The 18,482-nt window shown below is 37.5% G+C and overlaps 1 protein-coding gene across 3 annotated transcripts in view; it reads right to left on the bottom strand.

The window, feature by feature from the left end:
- pex5la (peroxisomal biogenesis factor 5-like a) overlaps positions 1–15,443 on the bottom strand; it is a 293,523-nt gene extending 278,080 nt beyond the window's left edge. Inside the window, exon 1 of one of the 3 annotated variants that reach the window (XM_051923954.1) lies at positions 14,912–15,443. In XM_051923954.1, coding sequence (XP_051779914.1) covers positions 14,912–14,932 — 21 coding nt within the window. In that variant the 5' untranslated portion in view covers positions 14,933–15,443. The remainder of the gene's footprint in view (positions 1–14,911) is intronic. The other 2 variants (XM_051923953.1, XM_028794576.2) reach the window with 2 other exon arrangements.
- Between the last annotated feature and the right edge of the window lie 3,039 nt (positions 15,444–18,482).

Genomic DNA, 18,482 nt, shown 5'->3' with positions numbered 1-18,482 from the left:
ATGAAATCTGTATAGTATATAAATGGCACAGCCACTTCAGAATACAACACAGTTCAGGCTGATCTCTGTACAGGGCCAACTGTTTTGATTTAGCTGTCACTGATTTGTCAGTTATGAGGGCTGTGGGGGAGTGAGGCTCCTACTCTCTCCACTATATCCTGTATGAATAAATATAATAAGCAGTCTTGTAAGTGCCACCTTGATACCGCAATTCAGCACTATGCTTCTTCCTGTGGTCTTCACTTGTTTGCAGAATTCTTTGAGCCATTCCTGGTTCTCATTTCAAAACCAAATCATTCTTATTCAAGCACCATCTTGGCCTTAAACAGTATGATTGCTATGGCCGTCATGTCACCTATCATAGGATTATAAGCACAAATAAAAATACCTAATGACAGCCTCATCTGTCCATGATATATACAATTTGATTTGATTGTATGTGTTTTCCTCCAGATGAACTGATTCTCCTTCCATGTCGCTAATTATGATTTCAGATTTCACTCTGTGAGTGAGAATGTGATCATGAGTGTGTACACGAGTGGTTTCTCTGACAGGTCATTGTTCTATCCAGGGCTATTTTGTGCCTCCTGACCAGAATTGATAGGGTAATCTCTGGACTCCTTTCACCCTGAATTGGACTAAGCAGTTTTGAGAAGGTTATGTTGTAATATAATATAATGTATTATTTGTGACTGGACTTATTGGTTGGTTCTAGGCTTGAATTTGACGCTACTGGGGTTGATAATATAATATAATATAATATAATATAATATAATATAATATAATATAATATAATATAATATACAGTAATCCCTCGCTATATCGCGCTTCGCCTTTCGCGGCTTCACTCCATCGCGGATTTTATATGTAAGCATATTTAAATATATATCGCGGATTTTTTGCTGGTTTGCGGATTTCTGCGGACAATGGGACTTTTAATTTCTGGTACATGCTTCCTCAGTTGGTTTGCCCAGTTGATTTCATACAAGGGACGCTATTGGCAGATGGCTGACAAGCTACCCAACTTACTTTTCTCTCTCTCTTGCGCTGACTTTCTCTGATCCTGAAGTAGGGGGATTGAGCAGGGGGGCTGTTCGCACACCTAGACGATAGGGACGCTCGTCTAAAAATACTGAAAGATTATCTTCACGTTGCTACCTTCTGTGCAGCTGCTTCCTGAAGCGACATGCTGCGCGGTGCTTCGCATACTTAAAAGCTCGAAGGGCACGTATTGATTTTTGATTGAAAAACAAACTGTCTCTCTCTATCTCTCTCTCTCTCTTTCTCTGCTCCTGACGGAGGGGGTGTGAGCTGCCGCCTTCAACAGCTTTGTACCGGCAGTGCTTCGCATACTTAAAAGCCAAACAGCCCTATTGATTTGTTTGCTTTTCTCTATCTCTCTGACATGCTCTGCTCCTGACGCGCACTCCTTTGAAGAGGAAGATATGTTTGCATTCTTTTAATTGTGAGACAGAACTGTCATCTCTGTCTTGTCATGGAGCACAGTTTAAACTTTTGAAAAAGAGATAAATGTTTGTTTGCAGTGTTTGAACAACATTCCTGTCTCTCTACAACCTTCTGTGTTTCTGCGCAAATCTGTGACCCAAGCATGACAATATAAAAATAACCATATAAACCTATGGTTTCTACTTCGCCGATTTTCTTATTTCGCGGGTGGCTCTGGAACGCAACCCCCGCGATGGAGGAGGGATTACTGTAATATAATATAACTAGTGTGAATCCAGCAAGAGTTTAACAAAATTTGTTGAGTTTCACCAAACAATGTCGAAAATATGACCAGAGAAGGCAGCTCAAAATACAATGTGACAAAGTATTTGGTGTTGGTTGTGCTCTTTAGGAACATTTCAAAGTAACTTGTAACAAATATTGAAAAATGTAATCAAAAAGCAAAAAACATATTCAATGCAGACTTTACATGTATGTTTCCTTCAGTTTTGTGCCAATCATATCTTTGCATAAATATGTAAGTCTTTGATGAAACAAAATCTCTGACAGAGTGTATATGGTTACATATGTAAAACATGAGTAGAGAAAGGCATACACCAATATACTCAACATTTTACATTTGATTCAATATTTGCAACATTGAAATTAATAAAAATTTTAACATGGCTTATGAGAAATTAGAGGTCAGCACTTCTGTATTGGGATGTCCCAACAACATACAAAATTTATGTATTGGCAAAAGAAGAAATGCAATAAACATAGTACCATAGTGCAAATACTTTTCTGTTAGAAATTTTAAACAAGGACCAGAAGATGAAATATTAGTCAAAAGCAAGCCAAGTTCATTAATCAAAAGAAGTCAATTTGCTCTGTTGTCAAAACCAAAATAAAACCGAACGTTCAAAGCTGATAAATCAAAAGCATTGTTCTTCATCCAGGAACCCTTTAACTAAATTCTCACTATATTTCTGCTATACCTTTGGATGTCCAGAAGGTATACAGCACCAACCTTTTCACCTTCATAAACACCAGGCCCATGTTCATTATGGTAACAAGCACAGTAGAATGTATGATAAACAAAATGGCATTGGAAAAGACACAAATATTTTTTAACTATAAAATAACTCAAGCTGAAAACACAAAACTAACTTTAAAAAACTGTAATATACACATAGTTCATCAAAGAAATCAATTTTAAGAACAAACAAAAAAATGTAAAACCAAACACAATCACAACAATACTTATGAAAAAGCATCACATACAATAATAAGAAGTACAGCTATGAAGAACTGGTTATGGAATCACATCACAGAACATGCTATGCTAAATAAATTTATTTACACAACATCATTTTTATTTTTTCAAATGAAGAATTGTTTGACACAGTATAAGGATAGATTGTATGAAAATGTTGATCTTTACATTGCAATAACCACCCATGGAAAAAGCAATACAAATTATTTCTGTTTGTGTTTTCTTGCCAATTTCAAGTCTTTTTGCCTGTCACTATTATAAACAAATGCAATTTTCATTGTCGGCCACAGATGGTGAACAAATTTTGAAAGTAACTTAATTTGCATTAAATTATTTACATTAAGAAAAGTTCAATTCCATGCAAACAATTCTTCATTGAAATGCCCATGGGCATGGATTTGTCTGTTTTGATGCAAGGTAAAACTTTACAGAGAAATTCAGACACATCTGCTCCCCAAGAGAATTCTTGTAGAACACTTTTTTATATATATATACAGTATATATATGTGTGAAGTCGTGTTACGTGATGTCATTAGCTCAACACTACTCAGACCGGCCTCACATCTCCTTCCTTGTCTAAGTTTGTGGATGACCCCTCTTGCTTTACAACTAGATTGATGTTCAGGAAATTAGGAACTTTCTTTGTTTATTCGACAACGGACTTTAGTTTGCTGTATGTATTTGACCTTGGCATCTTGAATCTACGAAATTATTTATGGCTGTGACCTTGGCTACTCTTCTGATATACATTTTGTCCTTCATCTCCTGGTCTTACTCTTGAATTGCCCTTGTGGCCTGCCAGTTTTCATCTTTGGCAGAACATTTAGTAGTTAACAACCATCTTTATATTAGTGTGGATTAGCCCAGCAATATCCCAGATCACCCTTGTTGCTGTTATACTTTATCTTGGGTGAAGTGTTTTGATAGCCAAATAATAAGAAATGTTAACCTGACAGTGCTTAAATGGCAATATTTGCTGTAATGGGCATAGCTTCAGGAAAGATGTTCTTAAATGTGTATACATTTGTTTAGTTTTTTTAAAAATTTGTTTTATTTGTATTATCTCCTGTTGCACAAGGCTACATATTCAGAGCTCTGAGTTGTTAGCTGATATAGCCACCTTATTTTGGTTTGCTATCCCCCAGAGAAGCATGATGTACCATGTCTATCTTTATTAAGTTTTAATTTTTAAATGAAAACTACCAATAATTTTCCTTTGGAGATGTATTATAAATATATAATATAAGCCAGCAGCCATCCCATATACACTTCAGAACTAGTCATCCACCGGAAGCTAAACATGTTCAGGCCTGGCCAGTACTTGGATGGGAGACCATAAAGGAAAAGCTTGGTTTGCTGCTGGAAGAGGTGTTGGTGAAGCCAGCAGGGGGCGCTTCCCTGTGGTCTGTGTGTGGATCTCAATCTCATGGTGCTGTAAACATAATGATGTGAGATGCATACCTGAGGTCCTGACTCTATGTGGTCATAAAAGATCCCTGGGCATCTTTTGTAAAGAGCTGGGTATATCCCAATGCCCAGGCTAAATTACTCTGTATGGCCTTGCCATTCTGGCCTCTTAATCAGTTTCTGTTTCTAATTGGCTATCTCTCTTACTCCTTCTCCACCTAATAGCTAATGTGTGGTGAGTGAGTGTACTGGTGAAAAAATGGATGCGGTTGCATCATCCAGGTGGATGTTACACATTGGTGGTTGTTAAAGTGCTTTGAGTGGTGAGAAGAGCAGTATATAAATGTAAAGAATTATTCTATATATAAATATACAGTATACACATTATACTGTATATTATGTATAAATTATAGAGGTATATAATTTATTTAATCTATCATGTGTGGATTTGAAATTCACTCTGAAACGAACAATTCTCTTCGCAGTACTTTTGCTCCATGGAAAGCACAGACTCCCTGCCTCAGGTGCGTTGGACCCCCTGACTTGCAGTCTAAACAACTGGAGGGCTTTTCCTTTTGCTCAGGATTCGCTTTTATTTGTTGTTGTTCAGATCAGCTTTTGCTAACTACTATGAAATGAGTTCAGAAAGTAATAATAACCAGCAAAACGGTGAATTGTTTAAAATGCATTAACAGTAAATTAAAGTTTTTGTTATATTTTAATCAGAAAAGACAGTTGGAGAAGCAAATATATTACATTATTAATATTTGCTTTGGTTGGCAAAAAATGAATAATTGAAATGAAAAGCATTTGCATTCAATGATCACTTTAATTATGTGAAATTGAAAAAGATCTGATCATGCTGATTCATGCTATTAATATTTTACTTTGCACAGGGAAAGTAAACTAATAAAAAGTGAGCGGGGAAAAAAAGAACAATAGCAATGCTCTGTCCAGAATAATCACTTGCGTTTCTTTCCTGGCGCATTAATAAAACAGTACTACATACTGTATATTTGAAACTGAATGTACAATAATGCTGTGTTCAATTATAAAATGTATATAATAAACAGAATATGTTGCATATAGAATACATATAGAAGCAGCCTGAACCACATACGGTATGCAAAACAATGTAGCTGTTACGTAAAATATGATGTTCTGAAAAGATTTCACTATGACATAGATAGCTAAGTGTAAACATTGTTATAACAAGTAATGAAAACATCTTAGTAGTATCCATCCTTCCATTATACAACCCGCTATATTCTATTTACAGGGTCATGGGGGTCTGCTGGAGCCAATCCCAGCCAACACAAGGTGCAAGGCAGGAAACAAATCCCGGGCAGGGCACTAGCCCACCGCAGATCTTATTAGTATTAATATTAATAAAAGTGATATCAGATATAAGAGATAAGTTGCAGATATAGTATGTTGCACATTGGAGGAGGATTGGTTCTTTTCTTGCCCCCAGATATATGTAGTTTAAGCTCCCTGCAACTCTGTGCTGGACTATAATGGGTAATAATAACTAAATCTCACTTAACATCATTGTGAAATTACCTTTTTCTTATGCATTTTATTTGTCTGATATATGTTGCATGTTTATATGTTATTATGGTATTAATCTGTTTTGAATTACAAACAGTTGCTGTTTATTGATGTTCATTGCTTTCTTCTTATGGTTGCTCCATATTTGAGTCTGCTGTGTCATTGTATCATGTATTGTATTGTCACCTCCTGTTTTGTAAAAGTGAAACAAGCAGCAAATGTTTTTTATTGTACCAGGAGAAATACTGGCAATAAATAGAACTGAAAATCTCACATGGTGGAAATGAGTCTGACCTGCACTGTTTGATTGGTTGTATTTATTTTTTTTCCGTTAAAGGAAACATACAATATGTTGGGAGTTTTCTTTCAATGCGTAGAAAGCATTTACATGACTAATGACTTAAAACACTGGAAAGAGGGCTGATATCATACTGGGAATTAAGTGATGACCCGGTCACTGGCTATGTGGAGTTTGAATATTTTAATTTTCTGCATGGTCAGTTCTTCTCCAAGTACTCTAGCAGGTTGATTAGTAACTTTAAACTGGCCCAGTGCACTCGAGTGTGCCCTGTGAAGGAATTACGACCGGTCCAATTGTTAGTTCCTGTCTTGTAACCAGTGCTGCTGGGGTAGGCTCAAGCTTCTTGTAACCTTATAATAAGTAGGTTCAGAAAGTGGACAGATGGAGCGATTTAGTAATAATGAGATCCAGTGCACTTCAATCAATCTGTCTTTATTGGCACTTTAATGTTTCAAATCTTAAAGTGGTTAACATTTTAGCACAAGAGAAATCAAAGATTGCAGTCTATGTGCTTGGATCTCTGCATACAGTCTGAGGCGCTGCCACTGTGGGTTTTAATTAGTTGGTTTAATTAATTTTATTGATATCTTTTTCAAACAAAGAACTTTACGCGAGGCACCTTTTTATGATTTTTTTAAACAGGTCCTAAAGTGTGAGTTACACTTGGAGTAATTTATAAAAAATGTTATTACTAAGGTTAACAATAAGGAAATGTGAGAGTTTCAAAAGACCTGTTTGAATGTGAAGCTTCTACAGTAAAATGGCATAAACAGCCTCTCCCTCTGAGTATTAAAGCTACTTTAATGGTCCTACAATATGTCATAACCTTCATCAAGAAAAGCAAATTTACAGTATGGTTTCAAAAATATCTATTCTGAAAAATGCAACTATTCTAATACATAGCTAAAGTCTCACACAACATCACTGGGTAAAGATACAGGTACAGATCAGAAAACGCTGCTGTAGTATTGTAAAATCATTTAAATCAGCTAAATGATTGTGTAAATGTCACTTGTAACTAATAAATGGTTAAAATGTTGTAATGGCTGTGTATAAAGTCTGATTCAGAATATTATTATCCATCAACATCTGGTTTTCGTATTCAATTCAGTATCATGGGGAGCAGATCCAAGCAACCTTGTGTGCCACACTGAAACCTCTCCTGACGGAATTTCAGTCCATCATAGGGTGTTCCGATCCTCGGACAATTTAGAGTTTCCAATTAATTCAACCAGCGTGACTTTAGAAGGCAAGAGGAAAACTGGAGTACTAGGAGCAACTAATACAAACATGGGAAAAATGTGTAAACAGAAATTGACAGAGGCAGAATTCAAAACCAGAAGTGTGAGAAATGCTAAGCTTTATAAGGAAAGGTTATTTTATTAATAATGTTCTTATTTAGGTTGTCTTCTCTTGGAATAGGCTGCAGTAACTGTTTGTATTCTGTACTTATAAAGTTAACAGCATACAGGTTTTCACAACCAGTGTCCTGTCTACAGTCCAACAGTGAAATGTCATAAATGAAATACATAAACTTATGCAAATTCAATGAACAAAATTGGCGTAGTGATCCAAAAATAAACCTGCTTAGCTGTATGGAATTGGTACTCAGGTCGTCACTGATCCATTAGGCATCATGTTGCCTGTAATATAAGCAGAAGCGCAGACCATCACCTAACATTTGACTGCTAATTTTACAGCTCGCCCAAGTGAAAAGACTGTAATTCCGTTAAGTGAGTTCGTGTTGGGGTAAAAGCTGCTTCAAAGCCTGCTGGCCTTAGATAGTTGACAGTACATGCACTCTGTGCCATCTACTTCATATTAATGAGCAACAAGGTTTGATTTTGTGACATGCTACAAATTTGATTGAACTAAACAGAAGATTAACCTGTACCGTAAATGACTTTATGAGGTAGGGCATTATTAACACACACCACTGAATATTCGCCTGAATGGCAGACAGTCTAAGAAGTGAAACTTTTCCCATAATAAACTGCTACAATTTTTTTTTTTTGGTAACTTAAAAAACTCAAAATATGATATTAACTTCCTATCAGTATATGGCCAGAGTTCACAGTGAACTGCTGAAATGAACAGCTGAAGCCTACCTAACTGAAGAGAGACAACATGAACCGTTATCTGGAAATGCCTAAGACGTATGTCAATCAGGCTGCTGTGCTTAACTTGGTGAGCCTTCTAACTCTGAAGGGAAATGCAGGATTGCCTTTGATGTTATGCTGACATTTTTGGAGGTCTACTTAATTAAAACTTGGCATTAAAAGTCCTCCGTTCTGGCTGTGAAATTAGACCACACTAAACTACAAGGAAAAATGCACTGTGATCTCTGATTTATGCTTTCTCAGGTCAATTAAAAATGAATTTGTTAATGAGCTTTAAAAAATGCTCTTTTTACTATTCTACATAACATTAGTACTATAAATGATAGATGAGTCCAAGATATGATCTCTCCTGGAAAAAGAAGAATCTTGCAAAAATGTCATATTTGTTCACCTGGTGTTAAAATTATACATGTGTGACATGTGCTGTATTGGCTATTTAACATTTAATGCGATGGCCTTGGTAAAAATAGTGTGTTACGCAGTCATGGATTTCTAGTAACTTTTGTTTGTCTGCTTGACCTTTTTAGGATAAGTTTATCATAGCCGACAACATAGCAATAGACTGTAATTAACTATGCCCTGGAGGGCCAGCACCTTAATAAACTGTAAACAGGAATGTATTAGGAGGATACCAGCTGATTAGAGGTTAGGAATAAACTGTTTATAATAACATTAAAGCAAAGCAGAACAGAATTGTTAATATAATTCAAAAGTATGATTATGAAATTGTTTATCTGAGATGTGAAAATGACAAAAGTGCAGTAAAACATGCATAATGATGCACAACGCTTTATTTTTAATTATGTGGAAATCCACTAGCCATGAAGTGGTGAGTGCTGCTGCCTCGCAGCTCCAGAGGCTGAGACTTCATTCTGCGCTGCCTGGCTGGTGTTTGCCTGTTCTCTTTATGTCTATGTGAGGTTTTCTCCAGGTGTTCCATTTCCTTCCACATCCCAGAGATATTTTGGTTAGCTTGACTGGTGGTTTTAAATTACCCCCCACCATGAGTGAATGTGGCATGACTCTGCCCATTGACCAACTGGCACATAGTCCAGGGCTGATACTGACCTTGCTCCCAATGCTGTCCTGAAAAGACCCCACAAATCTGAATTGAATAAATTGGAAAATTGTCAGATGGGAACACATTATAGACGTTTATATATGTCAGCTATTCAAAAAATATAACACAAACCATCAGTTGACTGGAGATGATTGTGAAGTAAGTGGTCTTGAAAATGGATGACTAAATGACATTTGAGCTCCATGCCCCATTTTTCTATAATAGCAGGCTACAGACTACATGCCAGCAGTGAACTTAAACTACTCACAGTAAGGGGATTTCATACTTTGACACGTCCAGTCATTTTTCATTCTCAGTATCATTGTATGACGTAACGCTTTTCAATATATCAGAAGCTATTTTGAGGAAGGCTTTAATGTACACTGTTGCTAACTTCTCAAAGACTTCACTCACTACATTTTCTCTACTCTCAGCAGTCAGTACTTGATGTATTCCAATGACGCCACTATTTTATTGCAAATATATTTTTTAAAAATGAATTATAAAAGTAGTCTTTTGGGCCTGTGACTTAAATCTACACTGTAATTCTACAATTTCTAAATATCGGAAAGTACACCCAATAGATGCTGACAGTTCCTAATAATAATGGCTACAATATAAAACATGCATAAATCTGGCTACTGGAGATTTTGGATATTTCCTTCTGTATGGGAGAAGGGAAAATGTATTTTAGGGAGAAACAACATATCCTACTGAAGGACATGTGTGAGACTGTGATAAAGTGAAAATAAATGAAATGCACAAAAATCACAGTGCACTAGCAAAGTCTGCACAGAATTCAAAGTGCCTTTCATTTAAAGCATGGCATCCAATACTAATGTCATCAGCACCAGTAACAAATCTACTGGCACACAATGGGGGACTGGCGAAGTCGTCCGCCAGTGGTGGATTTGTATATCTGTGATTGGAGATATTCACGGAAAGGTACGACTCAGCATGCCTTTTAAAAAAACCGAGAGAGGCAAACTGCTCTTGTTTGAATCATTTAAAAAAACAATCTGTGATGAGAAAATTGCCCTTATGGTAGCATTCTAGGAGTTTAAGTGTCTTAAACATCAGGGTGTTTGCCATTTATAGCAAGTGTTTGTTGACTGATTGCACTTTGGCTGAGAGTGTATTAAATTGCACTCAACACCGATAAAGGTAGAACTGGGTTTGCTAAGACAGCGGACACAATATTTTCTGTTCATATACTGATTTACAGAGAGACAATAGTGAACATAACAGATATTGATTGTTTGATTATTCAGAGGAAGCTGTGAGGTTTACTTTCAGACTTATGACAGCCTTATCGATAACAAATTAGTTGTCCACATTTGACAGATGGATTATTCATCCTGACAACAGTTTCATTTGCATTTATATTAACTCTGTGAAGTGCTTCCTTTTCAACATATCACTCTTACTGAGTTTATCACGGCATTTTAATTCTGTTTTGTAAAGAATTTTCTAGATTAAATCAACTCAAGCACTATGAAAAGAAAATTGTTATTGAGGGGACAAAGAGCATTGAGTTAAATTTTAACAACATGTACTGTATCATATGATTTCAAATTTTTTATGGGATACTTGTACAGAATTGCGTTTTACATTATCTTTTGTCTTCCAAAATTGGAAAGCAGACAATATAAGTTAAGAACATTCTTAATAATAGAAAAATAAGCTAATGTCAGTGTGTTTTTCATTTTTTTTTCTAAAACAAAAGATGTAAAGTTAAAACAACATAACACAACATTTTCAAACTTGTTTAATCCAATTCAGAATTGCAGACGCTGGGGCCTATTCCAGCAGCATTGTCTGAAAGGCAGGAACAAACTTGCTGCTATATACTTCTAATCTAGACATCAGCTAATGAATCAGGCTCCTGTAGTACAGGGTCACAGAGTCAGCAGTGAGACCACCCTGCCTCTCCTTCAGCAAGTCTACTCACTCACACACACATAGGAGCCAGTTTAGAGTCATCAGTTACTAAAACATCCTAAAATTTATAAAGCAACTACAAAGCCTACTAAACTATCCATTTTCAAACCCACTTATCCTCGGCTGTGTCACAGGAGCCTATTCCAGTAAGCATTGGATGTGAGGCAGGACAAATCCCTGGACATGGCGCCGGTCCATCACAAGGTGGACACACAGTTCAACGAACCTCCATGTCTTTGGAGAGTGGGAGCAAACCAGAGAACTCGGAGGACATCCATGCGCACACAATTACCATGAATCTCTAAATGTGTTTCGTATCATGGTTGCCACAGTTTGTTCTGTTATTAAATACAGTAACTAAGTTGTAACAACATAGTAATAAAAGACTGACCAGTGTCTAAAAGAGCAGAGCTGCTGACATGCGTTCTTATACAAGTTCTTGCCACACTGTATGTATACGTAAATAAATAGTATAACCTTATAAATGCTCCGAGCCCGTCTTCAGAGAACTGTAGGACAATAAGAGAGCATATGCAAGAAACTGATCTTGCTTTAACTTTTCACTCTGGATATTCTGCTTTCATATAGTTTTATAAATGGTCTTGCTGAACAGAGACCTTTACTAAACTGTTTTACTTTAAAGATGTTTTAATAACATTAATTAAGAATGCTTTTATTTCTTACCAATTATTTTAATGACATGTGTAAAGAAACTTTATGTCAATTAAGTGAAATAAGCCAAATGTAACAACTATCACCTTTCCCCAGAAAAGTACTCAAACTCAACAATTAAAGAGTATTTGTTAGATTTTGCAGACATGTGGATCAATGTACTGCATAAGTTTTATTACAGAGGAATGCAGAAAATCTTTTAGGTGCATAATTAAAATGAAAGCCTCACCAAAAATAAACAATACAAAACATTTCAAATCATTCTGAAAAATATCACGTTAATAAGTGATTAAAATCATTGAACTTTTGTGTAATTACAAGTACAGAATACAAACACTTTACCGACATGCCATCCATGCTCACCCTGTGACCCTGAATTGAACTAAATGAATGGGTTTGGAAATAGTTAAATAAACAGGCTACAGTAATAGAATGTTTTGTTTTTTTTGTCTCAATTCAGCATAACATAATGAATGGTGAAAAAGCTGGTATTTCCATAAAAACTGTCAAGGCTGATTTAAAATTGGTCAAAATCAAGGTTTACTTTCTAGCCAAATGACACATACGCGTTTCAGAGGACAGGCGATTAAACATCTTTCAATACATTTTGAAACTCTTAATAGTCAAATAACAATCATTGACTTGTGTTATAACTGTACTTTGGGTAAACTATTGTGCGTGTGTGGTATGTATCCGTTGAGCATGACTGTAAAATATAAAGAATACATGTGACACTACAACTTTAAGAAAACATCCTTTGTCTAGTCTAATGTCTTAGGCCCTACTTGATAAAATATTAACGGATTCCCATAACACAGAATGCACGCAATATTCATCGTCTTGTTTCCATTGCATAACTGAGTTCAGTTCGCGGTCCGCTTGTGCTTTCAGCCTTAAGTTTCACTGGCAGCGTCTCAATAGAAATTCTCAACTTACTCCGAATGGCTTGCCGGGTCATTTTGAAGTTATAAAAGTTTTTTTTCTTTTTCATCATTTTAAATCAATATTTAAGAAAGTCTTTAAATGCAAACTATATTGAAGTTGAAAAAGCAGATCGACTAGTCAGACATCAGCTTAAAAGCGCTAAAGATTATTTACAATCCCTCTACATTATTACACCCGAGGTACTGGATTTTTTATACGTATGTCCTGTTTTCAGTGGATGCTTCGCTTGTTTTACTGAAAGCAGTGTGATTAAGTGTTTAAATAATGTATCAACTTGAAGCCACAAGGCGGTGGGTTCAAATACCACTTTGTAGGATACTTAAAAAAATCTCATCGTCTGTCTGTAGTTGCGATCAAAATGTCGAGAACAGCATAGCGCCAAGTCTAAAAGCAGCCATGGTCGGGCCACCATTGGGCTCGCGTACGGCCACATTTTGTGTTGTCAGTTAAATAACAAATATGGATATACCGAGGGGGAAGAAATTTAAACTCAAGATGGGGCTTATTTTTTCCAGCGCAGCTTGGAATCAATACTAACTGCTGAGCCACTGCGCTGTGAATTCTTTGTAAGAGAGGAGGTTGGGAGCATGCACTGATAAACTGTCAATAAATACATTGCACCAAACTTTGCTAACTCAGCTTTGATTTAAAGAAAAAATGTGGCTGTAAAATAATTATTTTAAATTAAGCGCACATATGAAGTACAAAAGTAATGAGACCTAAACGGCATTGAAAACAGATTTGCGGAATAATATCCCTTTATCTGACGTGTAAACACAATCGGAGCTGCACATATTTCCCATACAGTTAAAACTGATTTCATTTGTTTATTTGGCATAGAGAGGGGTCAGCTCTGTAAAACTTCGAGAACTTTGCACTCTTCTCTTCGCCCATCTAATTTTCAGCTATAGCCCATCGGGAACTGAATTTCACTGATAAGTAAAAATCTGCACAAATGAAACTTCGGCAATGACCTGATAGAAGATATTTGAAATAATATATACTATCTTGAGGTTTCCAAAGAGAAGAAGCTCGTGCTTGGATATACTCGCGTGACGAGAAATGAGAATGTTATCTGCCTCTCCTGAGAGATAGGTATCATCTTGCACAGCTAGCTGCCTTAAGGTTTTGTTGGTTGGAGGAAGGTAGCAGGGCATAGATTTACAAGCACGTATCATATTGCACTCTACATAAACTCGATGATTAAACTGCCTGTAGCCTGTCTTCGCCGGCAGTTTCGTAGCGTCACTTCTTGCTTTCACAGTGACATGAAACATGCGACACGATGTATCGCATAGCAAGCCTCATGGACACTCGTTTAAAAAGCCTACGCATACGGGTTCTTCACGGCAAAATCGCCAGCATCACATCAACACTTCAAATGTTACATCGACTCACTTTAAGCACTGTAAGAGTTAATTAACACTGGCCATGTTTCTCTCAGTCTTCATAAACTATAGCAAACTTGTTCACGGGCAAGACCGCTGATCAAGGTGAACCACTCGTGTTTTAGTGGGAGTGACAGTGTGCAGCCGCAGGTAAGGTTGCTGCCTCACTGTACTTTGGTCACATTAACGAGTGGATGCTGCCGGTGTGACGCTTCTTGGGATTTCGAATACGTTATTTAACTGTGTATGATGTAGACATCTGCGTCCCGTCCAGGGCAAATTCTGTAGGCTGCTTTGACAAAGCTCATGTAAACGCTGAGAGATATTCTCCTAATAACATTCACACCCTTTCTTCTTTTTCCCTTCAGATGTACACGGTATCACAATTACTCTATGAAATGGAGAAGCAGTCCCCCGCTTAATCTACCCGTACAGAATCTAAACTAGTGAGCGGCAGACTATACTTGTCCTTCAGCTGACACACAGCCGCACATATATACGTGCATATTCTGTAATACCGTTCTTGCAGTCTACCATAACCCGAAATTCTTAAAAAGGAAAGCAAAATTAAAAGGCACATTCTCAAAACTTGTTGTCAACATTTCTCTCCCACGACGTTAATATCAGTGGTCGGAACCCAGCACATGCATGTGCTTCCTGTCATAAACACTGAATGCCCTTGGTATATATCTCATTCTAAGGCTTGCTTCAATTAAAAAAATAATAATTAAAAAACGTAAAATAAAACAAATCACAGCACGTCACTTATACTGCTCCCGCATTCATCTTAAACGAAACGCTTACCTGTAAGTGCCCCTGGTACATATTGAGAAGTAGAAGGTGAAACGACGTTTCCACCCCGCCCAGGCAGATCCTATAAGTTAAACAATCAGGCTACAGCTTCACCGGGGTGTTCATTTGAGCGCAAAACTGGACGAGGTGTGCGGTGCCTGGTTGAGGCAGAATAGGCGACGGGAGCTGTCCTTGTCGGAGGTGCTGAAAGCAGTTACCCACAGCCGTTCGTTTCGGAATTTCAAGTAATAGCGCTGGAGCGAACCTAGAAACCCCTGCGCTCGTCTTCAGAGATGAGCCGACCGCAGCTGCTGCCGAAAGTCTGGGTAACTTATCCTTGCGGTTGTGGGGTACGGGTACTTCACAGCGTAAGCGATCGCTGCTATATCACTACTCATTTGAGCCTTTTTCTTTCTTTGGAGACAGTTTTATCAGTCCCAGCGCTGCCCTTTAATACTCCTTTCCCTGGCATCTCCGTTCGTGTCCTCTTGATCCGGCCCTCCTGTGTTGTGAGTTGGAGACGCCTCCCTGTCTCACGTGCTCGGGGAGAAGCGCACCAGTGAACTGCCAGAGCATTTTACATCGGGTCAGAAGACAACAAATGCACTGCTAAAAAAGTCTCCGTGTGTTGCAGATATGTCACAAAGCAATGCATATTCCTGGCACAGGGATCAGCCCGGTAGCCACTGCTGTTCCCCGGGGGAAGAAATTGTCAGGAGGCGAAACAGCTTGCATTTATTATCATCTTCATTTCCGATTCAACTGTTTAAACAGAAAATAATATATATGGACAGACCGGAGGGTAAAGGAGTCTAAGCTTTTACATTGCCAATTAAAGATTAGTTTGTACTTTTATTTTATTCAAATGGGAAACAAATGTTACCAGATACAGTAAGTGATTCGTCATATTTTCTGGATAGTAACACCCACGCACGTTGTTAAAATAATTTAACACTTATTGAAATAAATGCAAAACTATAATTGTCAAAAACTGAAACGAAAGAGCAATATAATTTTTCAAATAATATTATAAGGTGCTGTCATTATTATTTGTCAAATACTGCAGCTTGCACATTTACCTTAGCAAATACCAAACCTTAAGCATATCACTGCAGGGTGGCATGGTTGTTTAGCAGGAAGAGTAGAATTTGTTCAGTTTCAGCAGTTTTTCATATACAGCATGCGAATTCACTCTCCATCTCATTGTTAGTCAGGTTGGTAGCTTGCTGAGGTAGAAAATTCATCAACTTAACCTGGGGAATGCCAAGGGAGCAGCTTCACTATGTGGCCTCTTCACTTCGACTAATCCTTCTCGATCAGGAGAAGCAGTAGTTTTGGTTCTGATCCTAACACTAAGAATAACCCCAGCAATATTGCAAAAACCCTTAGCTGCTTCTACTTTTTTGCCATTTTGTGGCCACTAACCCAACCTGGCACAGCATTTAAATACAATAAACTGCAAAACTGGCTACTGCAACAATAGTTTACAGGTCAGTCTCATGAACACCTTCACCTTCACTTGCAAACAAGACTCTAACGTACTTAAGCTATTTCACTTTGCATCTACTCCGCCTCACCTAATACACCTACTTTTCTGTTTTCTCCAGAAAGATGTCCATACATTCATCCATTTTCTTAAGCTGTCCTGCTTATTATACAACTGTGAAGAGTTTTGGGAAAATATTATCATTTTCAGTTCAATCTGCTTTTATTTTTAGGTGCATTTCATTAATCCTACAAACATTCACTGCATTCAAAAATTCTAACAACCACACTCATTGCTTATATGCATATTCCAAAAAATGCAGACAGATAATGATATTTACTTACTGTATGTCCCTATGATTTGTATCTCTACTTATGACAATGTCACTTCTTTTTTTAAATTAAGGTAGGTTAAGTTTATAACCACAATAATGTTCAAATTAATAATCAAAATTTTAATAACATGATTGAATAGCTCTTTATTGAAAGTAACATCTTATTTAAGGCTTAAAAAAAAGAATAAATCTTAAGCACATCACACATGTATTTTTCACTAAACACATACCCTCTTGTGGTTCCCAATAACATCTGGTTGACCACATGTGGGGAATAGCAATCCTGGAAAAGTTCATATGAGAACATTCAGAGACCTGCAAATGTTTTCAGAATGAGACAAAAAAACGACATAATGTGTATTCGATAATGTTAATGTGAAGATTTTTATCTGTGGGATTAAGGTCTTGCTTTCAATACAATTAGAAAACATAGTTTTACCTGTTTTGAGTTTTCTCAGGGTCGGCAAATCTAGGAAAATAATTCTGGAGGCATTAAAATGACTAGATGGTTATACTCTTGTTTGTTTAGATTGAAATTAAAGGGAAAACGTTAAAGTTATAACCGTATAGAACAGTTTTGTGTGTGTGTGTTTTCTCAGAAATGTAGATAAATGCCCCTGTGCCTCTCAGGACAACTGACCCTTCATTGTAAAATTAGGGGGGATGTGAATTGTTCAGGGGTAAACACATAGAGCTGTGTGTGAAGTGTGTATAGGCTCTCTTCTGATGTTAGAAATGGATGTCTTATATTAGTTATGTCATCTTTAGTACTTAATTAGTTTATAAAGCATCTCATTTTATTGTATTCTGTGAAAGATGCCGAGCAAAATGCAGGATTCGCCTCACTAATCCTTTTTGTATTTCTGTTGTTTATTATTATTATCATATGATGGATTCAAGTCATTTTCTAATCCACTTAACCCAGACTAGGGTCACAAGGGCTGGAGCTTATCCCAATTTATCCCAACTAACACAGTTGTGCCCAAGAACAAACACTGGACAGGGTGCCAGTCCATTGCAGGGCAACACACACACACACCAAACACACACTAGCGACAATTTAGCACCGCCAATTCAACTAACCTGTATGTTTTTGGACAGTGGAAGGAAACCAGAGCACCTGGAGGAAACCCACGCAGACATGGGGAGAACATGCAAACTCCATACAAGTAGGACATGGAACATGAACCCTGGTGTCCTTACTGCGAGGCAGCAGTGCTACAGTGGCATGTGAAAGTTTGGGCACCCGACATAGCCAGTACTTAGTAACACCCCCTTTGGAAAGTATCACAGTTTGTAAATGCTTTTGTAGCCAGCTAAGAGTCTTTCAGTTCTTAATTGGGCTATTCTCACCCATTCATCCTTGCAAAAGACTTCTAATTCTGCAAGGTTCTTGGGCCGTTTTACATAATCTGCTCTTTAACATCTTTCACATGTGATGAAGACCATGGAGCGGCTGCTGCTTCACCACCTGAGGCCACAGGTCCAACATGCCCTCGACCCTCTGCAGTTCGCATACCAGGAGAAGGTGGGAGCGGAAGATGCCATCATCTATATGCTACATCGATCCCTCTCCCACTTGGACAGAGGCAATGGCGCTGTAAGAATTATGTTTCTAGACTTCTCTAGCGCCTTCAACACCATCCAACCTCTGCTCCTTAGGGACAAGATGACAGAGATGGGAGTAGATTCATACCTAGTGGCATGGATCGTGGACTATCTTACAAACAGACCTCAGTATGTGCGTCTCGGGAATTGCAGAT

This window comes from Erpetoichthys calabaricus, chromosome 2, assembly GCF_900747795.2.
Source record: "Erpetoichthys calabaricus chromosome 2, fErpCal1.3, whole genome shotgun sequence".
Lineage (NCBI taxonomy): Eukaryota > Metazoa > Chordata > Cladistia > Polypteriformes > Polypteridae > Erpetoichthys > Erpetoichthys calabaricus.
This window is presented reverse-complemented; position numbering and strand designations above follow the sequence as displayed.